This window comes from Leopardus geoffroyi, chromosome C1 (assembly GCF_018350155.1).
Source record: "Leopardus geoffroyi isolate Oge1 chromosome C1, O.geoffroyi_Oge1_pat1.0, whole genome shotgun sequence".
Classification (NCBI taxonomy): Eukaryota; Metazoa; Chordata; class Mammalia; order Carnivora; family Felidae; genus Leopardus; species Leopardus geoffroyi.
In genome coordinates this window covers 142,826,043-142,838,585 of record NC_059328.1, presented here as the reverse complement: position 1 = coordinate 142,838,585, position 12,543 = coordinate 142,826,043, and the positions used below count along the sequence as shown (strand labels likewise).

General features: G+C 34.5%; 1 protein-coding gene across 6 annotated transcripts in view; it reads left to right on the top strand.

Moving 5' to 3' along the window:
• Nucleotides 1-12,075, top strand: part of STAM2 (signal transducing adaptor molecule 2) — a 55,557-nt gene extending 43,482 nt beyond the window's left edge. For all 6 annotated transcript variants that reach the window (XM_045479836.1, XM_045479835.1, XM_045479832.1 and 3 more), the window contains 4 exons: nucleotides 945-999; nucleotides 4,668-4,821; nucleotides 7,442-7,611; nucleotides 9,027-12,075. In XM_045479836.1, coding sequence (XP_045335792.1) covers nucleotides 945-999; nucleotides 4,668-4,821; nucleotides 7,442-7,611; nucleotides 9,027-9,255 — 608 coding nt within the window. In that variant the 3' untranslated portion in view covers nucleotides 9,256-12,075. The remainder of the gene's footprint in view (nucleotides 1-944; nucleotides 1,000-4,667; nucleotides 4,822-7,441; nucleotides 7,612-9,026) is intronic.
• Nucleotides 12,076-12,543: the final 468 nt, after the last annotated feature.

Below are 12,543 nucleotides of genomic sequence, written 5' to 3'. Positions count from 1 at the left end.
ATATCTTCTGCTTTGTGTTTGCCTCTGTAAATTAGAACTCTCTCTCTGGTGGAAAACAGACAAGTATAGTAAAATAGTAAATATATGATTTGGAAGAGGTTGTTACAAACCTGCCTATCCTGTTCAAGAAGGAAGTCTTTGTTTTTCTGTAAACCCACCAGGGATACTGGATGAAGAGATTTGCAATCCGAAAAAGGACAGAATTAAGAATAAGAACATATTAAATTAATTACATTAAAATTTTAGCAATTCTTATATCTCTTTTAATTCTCTTGTATCATGATTTTAAAGGGCGAAATTATATATGGTCTGTGTTAATTTTGTAATGTAGTCATTTGATGCATGCTGTGTCCTTTTAATCCCCAGAAATTTGAAACAATTAAAACAAATGTTTTTATGCCTTTTTTTAATCCTTTAATCAGAAAAATCTCTGATAAACGGATAAATCTTCTTAAATCTTTTTGTAGAATAAAGTCTAATTATAAATACAGGATACTACTCTATTCATTGTATCAGTGTTTACATTTGGAAATGCACAAAACGTTTGATTTTGAAATGGCTTAAAATACATGAAAAAGTTCACATCTAATCTGTACATAATTATATATTTTATACATTGTGACTCAAGTTAATATACGTAGCTAATAATAGTTTTCCAGATTTTAAGATAACTCCAGATTTCATAGTCTGTAATGTTAGCACTTACTTGGTGGGACATGGTGGGATTTCTCTTGATTATGACTTTGCCTTTGGTTGTATGATACTAATATTGATGATGAATAGGACTAAAATTAGGTCTTTCATAGTCGTTTCTCTAGCATAAATTTCATTTTCTTTGTATTATGCATGGTGTTGTATATTGGTGTGGTCCATTGTCAAAAGTTTTTGAAATTGACTTAAACTGGTTTAAGTTTCAAGATTCAAAAGTATTTTTGTATTTACAGATATCTGCCAACAGATGGGTCCAATGATAGATGAAAAACTTGAAGAGATTGATCGGTGAGATTCTTTGTTAAGGGAATAACAAGTATAATTTTCTTTTGATTACTTGTTTTTTGGCAAAATTTTAGACTGAGTTTTGTGGGACTGTTCAATCTGTTGAAATTGTTTCTCAGTTTCCAAAACTCTTACAAGTGAATAGTAAGGTGGTACTTTTTATTTTGGTAGCAGTTTTCTTCCATGGCCATATAGTATACGTAGAATTGTGGGCTCTTGCTCTTATGGTGCCAACTTTCATTTTCTTACTTGGACTGGAATTGAGGGATAATGAGGAATGAGGAATAAAAACTGAATAGAGCACAGATTGAGAACTGGGATCTTGGGCAAGCATTGTCTTACTCCGTGATGAGAAGTAGTATTTGTAAATCTTTCAAATGAAATTTCCCTTGGGTTTGTGAAGCTAACTCCAGTCCACATACCTCTCCTCATTTTTCTCCCTTGTATTTCTGTTATCCTTTTAATCTCCTTATTCCATGTAGTCTTACTCTTCCTTAGAAACAGCAACAGCACTGAAGGATAGACTATCAGCATTTGGAACTTTTCATTGATTTTTGCCTCCTTTGGTTCCTCAGAGCTTTCTATTTGAAGTCTCAGGGAGAACTTATGGTGAATGGAAGACAAGGACAAGGCTTTAGTGTTCCATTGTCATCCCTTTCTGGAATCTGTTTATTGAACTACAGTATAAAACTGCACAAAAAGAACAGGAACTACTTCTTAACTGCGTTTACCAGAGAAGGGTAGTAGCAGCAAGATTTTTTCTAGTCACTGAAGATTATAATCTGTTTTCATGAGACATTTTTTATAAATTCCTTATATCTTCTACAGAAATGAAAAATAAATACCCATCAAAAATTAATGAAATGACGGTGGTAGTTTCATCATATTTTTATTTTGGAAAAAGCATTAAATGTCTACTTAACACATCTCCTATTTTTATTTCAGTGCAAGGATGTTAATGGTCAGTGAATAATAAAACTGGAGAGGATTAAAAAGAAAAATGTCAGGGGCGCCCAGGTGGCTCAGGGTTAAGTGTCTGCATCTTGATTTTGGCTCTGATTATGATCTCATGGTTCATGGATTTGAGTCACATGGGGCTCCGTGCTGGCAGAGCTGAGTGTGCTTGGAATTCTCTTTCCCTGCCCCTCTCCCACTTGCATGTGCTGTCTCTCAAAAATAAATAAACTTACAAAAGAAGAAAGAAAAAAGAAAAATGCCAGTATTACCTTAGGTGTGGCTAGGAGTACAATTATCATAAACCTTTCTGGACCTTAAAAATAGTCCATAATCTTTAACCCAGTAAATTCAGGCCCATACTAAGTATACAGGGACATACGCAAAGATTTAACTCTTATTCTTCACAGTATTATTGAAATTAGGTTTGTAGCAACCAAGTTGGCAGTAACTAAAATGTCTTTAAGTGTGAGATTGATTTAAAAATAATTACATCCATACGTTCTACAATAAAAAGCATTATCATTGATAAATATCTATTGATTATAGAAAGATATCATACTATGTAATGAAAAAGCAGAGGATATGGCAGTATATATAATCTTTTTTTTTATCGATAAAAGGAATATTTTCAAAGGAAAAGGTCTAGCACAGTTGAAAATCAGAGTGACCATTTCTGATAGGAGTTAATTTTTTGAGTCATAGCTCACCTGTTAACCAGTTCTCTCTTCAATTTCAGTTTCTGAGTAGTCCAGCTGGCATTTTCCTTTCCCATGGTCACTGACTACAGATGCAGCTCTTGTTCTGGAAAACGCTTGCTGTTCTTCAACAAATTTTGACTCTTTATCTTTGTCAGGCATTCAAAGATGAATAAAATACCATTTTTTCCCTTGACTGGATCACCATCAATTTGTTTTCCCTAATAAAAACAACTTTACTGCCAGAAAAAGAAATTTTACATTTCTATCTGTAATTGTTTGGAATGAGATTTTATAGACTTCATCACACTAAGAAATTATGTCAGGCAAACATGTAAATTGACTCCAAAAAAGTTTAGATAGATTTATTGAAAAGATCCATGGTCTGAACTTAACAATATCCCAGACTATTTTAACCTTATTTCCTACTGCCCTCCAAAAATCATTTTCTACCACCGTGATCAAATTGCCCTTTTCATTCTTCCATTGTGTAACCTCACTCCTTTTGCCTGACTTGATTTGCACTGTCCCACTGATCTTAGTCTTCCTTTTTACTTGGGCCTATCCATCCTTCCTCAGGTGCCTATTTAAGTCCCAGCTTCTCATAAAGCCTTTTAGTTTACCACAACCCAAGTTAGTCTCCTCCTCCTCCTCCTCTAAACTCTTCTGTTTCCTATAATTTTATATAATTTTGCAGTTATATGCCATCTTATATTGTTTGCTATTTTCCATGTGCTTAGCCTTGTCTAATAGATTGCAGTCTCTTTGAAGGAGAGATCCACACCTTCTGCTCCATTTTCTTTGTGATAGTATAGTGTTTGGACACAGTTCAGTAAAAATTTAATTGCTTTGGGGTTATGTCTTGAATCTTTAAAGGTGATTTCTGTGTTCTCCTTGGTGTTTCATCAGTATACTGGGTTATGTGGACCAAATACCCATGGTTAATTCTTAGTCACATATTTGTTAGCATGGACACTAATTTCTCATCCTTTCTGTATGGTTTACAAATGATATCTCTGAAAACAGTTTGACTTGCTGTATATAGTTACACATGGAAGACAGGAAACTGCATCTTTTTGTTTATTTCAGACATAACAGATTATAAGAGAGGAAAGATGATAAGTCTTAACATGACTCAATCCAGGTCATTTATTTGGTAGCCCTGTGTCTGGTCATCTGCCTCTGCTTCTTGTCTTTTTAGCCTCCTTGTATATATATAAAAAGAGCTATATTTAATAAATAGGCTTGTGGGTGCCACATGACGTGGCCATTTAATTCGTATGAACTTGTCAGTTGCAGTGGGAGTTCTTTATTACTCTCCAGGGGAACAAAGTTGTACCAAGTCAGAAGGATTTGAACTAGAGTTCCTTGGGCAAATTTGAGAATGCTCTTACTTGGATTTGTTATTTACACAATAAGGTATCTGGTTTCACTCCCCTTCTCAAAAGAAACCAACAAACAAGAGTAGTAGAGACTAGTTTATATATACATTGTTTTCATTTGCATTTTCAAGGATAATTATTAGGATTTTTTTCATTGGATCCATTAGTGAATATAAGCAAATGAAAATGTGTAATTTTGTTTGTGAGTGTGTTTTGATTTCAGTCATATCGTGCTTCAGAGCAGGCTCTGGACCTTGCCTGAGTACTTTCTTTTACTTAGATTTTTAATTAAAGCTTGGGCTTTTCCAAAATTGAGAAATTATTATTCTTTGTACTTGAGATTTCAAGAGAAACCTATAACATGTGAAACAGAATTGTCCTGGCACCAAAATTATGAATTGATTGCATTTTTATGAAGTGTGGAAGGGACTTTCCCTAATATTATGATGTCATATTAGCCTAGTTATTATGAGAATTCAGTAATTCCTCCTCCCATTTTTCATGATGAATATTTCATTGTATGTAAAGAACCTTTTAAAATATGAATAGAAAATGTGCTAAATTTAAAAATTAGTTTATGTTCCTAAATACATGCTGAAAAGCATTGAAGAAAATTAAAGTGCTTTTTCTATATCAGGAAGCATTCAGAATTGTCTGAATTGAATGTAAAAGTCTTGGAAGCCCTGGAACTATATAACAGGTTGGTGAATGAAGCACCAGTATATCCAGTCTATTCAAAGCTCCATCCTCCAGCACATTACCCACCTTCATCAGCTGGGGTTCCAATGCAGGTGAGAGTATTTTTGAGCACATTTTTCAAAATGAGGAAAACAGTTTTAAGTTCAAAAAAATGTCTTAAAGCATAATATCAAAATGTCTGTGGTCCATGAATAAAATCATAAAACTCATCTTTTATAGTAAAAAAATATATATATGGGCTAAACAATTAGCGTTTGCCAGGAGAAATTAGATATTGTTATTTTACAAATAATTTTAGTTCATTTTTAATGTGAACAACGAGATCGTTAAATATATGATGGGAGTTCTGGTTCTTCATTTGCTTTTGTAAATATAAAGCACAAATCCTTTATTTAAAAGTTTAAGTCCTTTGATTTAAGACAATGCTTGACCCATCACAAGTCCTCTCTATGAGATACTGATGCAGTTCCTGTTGCTCAACAAGCAAGATTTACCATTTCTTTTAAAATTGCTCTCAAGATTGGGGCGCCTGGGTGGCTCAGTCGGTTAAGTGGCCGACTTCGGCTCAGGTCATGATCTCACCGTCCGTGAGTTCGAGCCCCGCGTCAGGCTCTGTGCTGACTGCTCAGAGCCTGGAGCCTGTTTTGGATTCTGTGTCTCCCTCTCTCTCTGACCCTCCCCCATTCATGCTCTGTCTCCCTCTGTCTCAAAAATAAATAAACGTTAAAAAAAAAAAAAATTTCTCTCAAGGTTTATTTGACTTACATGATTAGTGGAAGGCTTATTAGTTAATGAACTTCTTTTATCCTGAGATCATGTTCTCTGTTTTTCCTTTGATGAATGACTTATATTGTCAAAACTTCACGTGTGGCAAGGATATGATGCAGGCCTATAGGTGCAGGGTCCGTAAGCCATTCATGAACAGCTTCTTTTTCCAGGACTTTACACCTTGTCTGTGCTTCCTGCTGAAGTGAATACTTATATTTATAATCATTATCAAGCATTGTGAAGCCTTTTTCAAATTTTACTCAGTTAGCAATTGAATTCAGAATGAATTTGGATGAACAAAATTCATGTTAATTTATGGGAACTGATATGTAAAGGAGTGTGTGAAGGAGACACCAAGAAGAAAAGATAGAATGTGGGTGCATAATCTAGATGACTTGACATGACATAATTAAGTAAAAAAGAATGGTTACTATGGTAACTGTCACATCAGACAAGATGCATTTATCAAATATGCCATGTCCCAAACTTTGGAAAATGGTGAAAGGATCATTATATGTGAGGGTAGAAAGGATTTCTGGGTGCAAAAGACAGCTGGAGTTTATTCAGTAGTGCTTCTGTTTTCAACGAGTTAATTTGCTGCTCCTGTGAAAGTGGAACAAAAAAGAAGTGTCTCCACCATTGTATGATGGAACTGTGTTTTATTTGCTTCTTTGTGTGTCTATAAAGGGTTATTTGTCATTCTTGTATCAGGTTTCTGTGTTTAGTTGCATACTACTTACAATCTGTGTTTTGCTAATAAGCACAACTCAGGGTTTTAAAAAGTTAAGCTTTCTGTCTCTCTGATTTTTCACATAACTTCTTTATATACTATTTATGTATAATAGCATTTAAACTATTCAAAGTTCCTATTCTAATTAGAAGAAAATTCCATAGTAAAAAAGTTGGAGTAACACACCATTAGTTGAATCTGTAAAGGCTACTCAGGAACCCTACACTGCAGCAGAGGTCAGTTCCCAGCTTATTGTCAGTGGATTGTTACATGTTGACAAAGGAAGCGGTAGGATTGCAACTACATTAAAGTTGATTTGGCACTTCTAGCATGCTGTTTTCATGTCAGTGGGCTTTACAAATAGCTTTGTTTATTATGTGCAGTTCAAACTGCCTCCAGAAATCCCCATAACTGTGTAAGTGAACTAAAAACTTATATGTAGATAAAAAAGAAAACAAAAACCAAATAGCTTTGTTTAAAATTGGAGTGATGATAATCAGTGTCTAATATTTATTTATTAAGTATGTGCATTGTTTTGAATGCTCCATTTGGTAGGCAGGTCCTTAAAGGAGATACTACCCTGAAAGTTAGGTAGGGCACATGAAATATCCAAAGAGACTTAGACCATTTTGCTATTTCCTGAGGGAGGATACATCTTCTCCTTTACCTAAAAATCATCTTTGCTTTTGTCCTATTTGTTGTAAAGGCAGAAAATAAAGGAGATGTTACTAGAGAGCATCTGCGCCCTGCCCTGATACCATTTATTCTTATCCTCTCAAGTTTCATTCTTAGGAAGGAGTTGAGTAAGTCATCCTGGGATGAGGGTGAAGTTCACCATTTGGATGGTGACTTGAAGTGATGATGGGCTGCCCTTCGAGGAGTGTATAGTTTCCTGTGGCTCTGCAGCAAGGCAGGTCACTGAGCAATAGGCAACCCGGATGGACTCCAGCCTGCTGCTGAAAAATATGCCACCTCCTTTCCTTTCAACCTCCCGCAGAATAAAAGAACAACGAAATAAATCACAAATTTCCATAGATTTGGCACTGTAATTTCGAAGCTGTCTACTTTTTGTACTAGGGTAGATAGATTGCTAGAACCAGATTGCTCCCTGAAGAACGGTAACATTTTATTTCATTTAAGTTTTTTAAAGTTTTAAATATGTTAGGCAGATGTTTGGGAAATCAGTGAGTCAACTTTTTCTCTTTGGTTAATAGACATACCCAGTTCAATCGCATGGTGGAAACTATATGGGTCAAAGCCTTCACCAAGTCACTGTGGCCCAAAGCTACAGCCTAGGACCAGATCAGATTGGTCCACTGAGATCTCTGCCTCCAAATGTAAATTCCTCAGTGACAACACAGCCTGCACAGACTCCATATTTAAGGTAAGTTTTGGGGAGCTGTGTTATTTTGCAATTACATACATTAAGGTTTCACACACTTTCATAATGAGAATAAATTGACCTCTTTATAATAATAATAATTGAGATGAAGTTACAGAACTTCCCATTCGTAAACCCATGAAGTCAGAATAGTGCTGCTCTTAGCTTTGATACCTCTACTAAAATAGTACTCCAAACATGGCCTAAAGTCTGGTTCCCTGGGACAAAATAAAGATAACTGTCCCTTACAGGGACCAAGCCCATGATACACTCAGCACTATGCTGTAATCAGCCGCGTAAAGTAGTCCCAGGCATATTGATTTGCATGCATTCCTGAGTATCAGAAAACTTTGACTCCCAAGTGTATGTAAGCTGTGGAATTTGTGGTCTGATTTTTTTATACTAACACTTCTGTTTTGAAAATCATATTTAAATTATTTCCTTCTATTAACTTTGCTTAGCAATACAAAATGTTCATTCAATACAGTCATGGGTAGATGATCTCTAAGGTCTCTTCCCACCCAAATTCCATAAGTATAAATTTTAGATATTAACTGAAAATTAAACCTGTTCACATTGGTATTTAGTTCAATTAAAATGTAAAATTTTGTTATTCTGTGTGAGACTAGAAATTATGGAGAAAAAAACTGGAGCGGTATAGACATTAATCTTCCTATACTGTAAGCAGTGTATTTGAGTAATTTGAAATTACATATTACAAAGCTTTTTTTAAAAAAAAAAATGTATGCCATGGTAATTACAAGAACAAGCAGAGTCCTACAATTTGGTGTGATTTCTCAACTTGTTCTTTTGTTTGTTTTGGTGTTGTGTTAATAAGTAAACTATAGGTCAAGACTACCTTGAGGGTAGATTCAGGGTCCTGTGTGGATTACACTGTTCGCCTTGCCCTTATTATTTTTATGTAGAGGTTCAGATTAAGTTAGCAGAGCAGCTCTGAAAGTGTCCTACAAAGGAAAGTGTAAAGAGTCTGTGAGGAAAAGAGGTGGTCTCCTCCATGCTGGATTGACAGCATAAGGGAGAATATGGCTAAAGGTATACTTGAGCGGAGTTCAGTTCTCGTTATAGCTGACCAAGGATACCACTGTGAGAAACACAGTCTGCATCTCCTCAAAAGATTTTTTATATGTTTGCAGTGATAGATTTTGGAGAAAACAAAATTAAATAGGCCATATAATCTTATATTTTGTTTCATTTTTGAGTACTTTCTCCTTACCAAATTTAAAAATTACATTCACAGTGTTGGCTAGTTGGAATAATGAAGTCATAATCGGAACAGCAGAGTTACATAAACTTACAAAGATGGAAAAAGGAATTTTTATTGTCTCATGATTGATCTCTGACCATGACCTTGATAATGCAAAGTAAATCTGGTTTTCTTTTCATAATTTTGTTTGTAGCACTGGACAAGACACTGTTTCCAACCCTACTTACATGAACCAGAACTCTAACCTTCAATCAGCTGCTGGTACAGCTGCTTACACACAGCAGATGGGGATGTCTGTGGATATGTCATCGTACCGGAACGCTACTTCCAATTTGCCGCAACTGGCAGGCTTTCCGGTGGCGGCTCCCGCTCATTCAGTTGCACAGCAGCAAACAAATTACCATCAGCAGCCTCTTCTTTAGAACAAAGCAAGCATTTTCTCCAAAGCCTTCATATGTGTATTACTTGACCCCAGTGATTCAAATCTGAAAATACTTAAAAAATAGTTTTTCTCAACTCAAAAGAACCATGAATAAGTAAAGCACAAAAACTTACCTTACTCTGCTAGGCCATGAAAGGATTTTTTCAGCCCAATTTGTTTGAAGTCAACTTTTGATGAGAGGCAGCTTCAGGTAGCTTCCAGTTAATCCTGTCTTCCTTTCAGATCTCTCTACACAAATCTGGACACCCAATCAGTAGCCTTATGACACCGAACAGCAGGAGATAAAATTTTACTTTAAAGAAACCATTAATCTTTGAAATGTCATGATAATTGGGAGCGCACTCAAACCTTTGAATATTTTTTTTGTCTGCATGTTTTTTCAGTATTCCCCACAAACCATTATTTTAAAAGGCTAACTTCCTTTTGGGTGAGCATTTAGCTTACCAACATATTTCCTTGGCTCCTTAAATTGCGGTTGTGTTTGCAGTCCTGTCAGTTTTGCTCTCCGGTTATGTTGAGTAATAATTAGCATATAATTGTCGACAGAAGCAAGAGCAGTTTGGAAGGAACAAAGATGTTTTCTGTAGTTAACAGTAAAGACCATATAAATGCAGATATATGATAAAGCATTTAGCTAGTCCCCAGTCCTGCCAGCAGTGAGCTAAGGAATGCCCCATTCCCTGCAGATAAACATTTCTTTTCTAACAAGGCTCCCTTGTACTTAGAAATAAATGCCACTAATGACCTTTTAAAGTGACATTGGCCATCCTCTAATAAGTGTGGTGTGTGCAGAGATGCTGCATTTTCTTTTTACGTATTACATGTGAATTTGAGCCATGACACATTCCTAGTAATTTGATGTGATATATCCCAAGCATGAATAATAAGTGTTCTTATTGCTGTGTTGTTTCTTTAAAGAGGCAATTCAAGTACCATTGCTATGCCAGGCTGTTGAAAAATTTGGCCATTCCTTTCAGAGATAATTCTGAGCCTGTGGGATAATAGCAGGCAATAGATTGATAGGGAAGCTATCAAGACAGTTTTTCTGAAGCCTACATTTTATAAATTAGTTTATAGTGCTAATAGATTCCACATACTGTAGGAGTTAGGTAGTAAACCAGTAGGGAATGTTTTCTCCTAAAAATTCATACACTACTGCATCATCTACCACTTTTTAGACAATGGAATAGAAGATGGTGAATACATATGCTTACAGATACTTGGTACTTAGACTGGGAAAACAAAGGACAGAAGTGGTTACTTGCCTGGAAGCAAGATTTCTAAATTGTTTTTTTAAAGAAAGCCCTTAATCTTTCTGCCAAGGATCCATTTGAAGACAGTGTGCTGGAAATTTTTATCATTTATCTATTTACAGAAATTTAATGATAAGTATGTTCTTTTTTCAAAGAAACTGTCCGAAAATAAAAGTCTACATACTACTTGGTCTACATTTAAAGGAAAAAACAAGCAGTATTTGAAAGCCTAATTTCTGTCATTGTCTCATTTCAGATAGAAGTAGCTGAAAAAGTTTTAACCTTGAGTATGTCACGTTCTTTTTTTCATCCAGTATTTTTCTTCCATGTGAATTCGTTTATACACTTATAAAAAAACTTCTAAAATGGCACCTTATTTTTTTGGAAACGAAACTTCTATTCTTTAAAGAAAAAACATAAAAAGCATTTACGAAGCTGCTCTTGATAATAGTTCATGTTTGCATATATATCGAAAATCTTAACGTTTTTTTCCTCCCAAACAGTATTTAATAAAGTTATTTTAATGTTTCTGTAAATATTTCATGTATAATTGTGTTCTGAATTGTAAAAGCTTAATTCCGCTTAAGTCTTTGAACTAGGAGAAATATGGCACACCCACTAAATTGGGATCAGCCAATTAAGTTCACCAAATGTAGTTTTGGAATAACATAACAGGTGACATGTATATAAATACTGTATATTGGCATTTATCTGTGAAATTTGATACATCCAGAAGTTTCTTCTCCCTCTTAAATTAAAAACAATTTTATTTTGGCCATACTGTAATGAATTTTGTGTTGCAGGTTGTTGATAGTATAAAAATGTTACTAAATCTGTGTACTAAGATGATATTTTTGGTGTTAATAGGAAATAACAGGGTTATTTTTCTTTCTTTTCCATGATCTTATGGGTTATATTTATTTTAAGATCTCTTTATAATTAAATGTTTTCTGCCAAAGGAATTGTCTAATACCAGATTTCTACATTGGGTTCATACTTGCTGTTTTATAAAAAAATAAAAAACAACTTCTGCATTTTCATATGAAATCTTGGTACGTTAGAAAAAATTTCTGAAAATTTATAATAAAATCACTTTTCATCAATGTAGAATTTCCCTTGGGTGTTAAAATATATGGAGTGGTGGGATATATAAAATAGTTTGGAAAATGTACGGTCTACCAACATTGTCTTGTAATTTGGTAATTTACAAAATTACCTGAATATTAAATAATTACAATATTTATCAATTAGGATTTTAAATTATTTGCAGGTACATTGTCATCTGATTCTATTTCAAGTAGTTGATAACTTGACCACATAACAAATTTCACTACATTTTGAAGATGATTATGAAGTTTCACCTTCCAAAATTTTTAAAAATTTATTTTGAATATTAAAAATATTATGGCTTAGATCTTTTAAAAAGTTTTCATTGTAAAAATCATAAGTGTCTGGTCTCTTGACTTCTAGGAGAGGATTTATTGAACTGTTATGAGAAAGCTCAAGTTATTTTTGTAAGTAATAAATTATAAATAATAGAGCACCAACCTATCATGCTTTGTTTCTGTGAAAAGACATTTTTCTTATTTACTTACATCAGTTTTAGTCAGTAAATGAAGGGAGGATTCATTTCTAGGGATTTAATTTTTTTGTTGTTAGTACAATTTAGTTTCTTTTGGAGATTAAAGTTGGGTTTTTTTTTTTTACATTTTCCCCAGAAGAATTTTTCTAATTTTACCAAACTAAGTTTGAATTAGAGTTCTCTAAAAACCTTACCGTGTCAAAAAAAAGAAATTATGTAGCTTACATAGTGTAGTGGGAGGAATCGTGTCCCCCCAAAATTCATGTTTGCCTAGAATGTCAGAATGTGACCTTATTTGGAAAAAGAGGTTGCAGATGTTGGAAGTTAAGGACCTTAAGGCGAGATCATTCTGGATTTAAGGCAGCCTTATAAGAAGAGACACCCGGACGCACAAGGTAGACGAGGCATGTAAAGATGGAGCAGAGACTGGAGT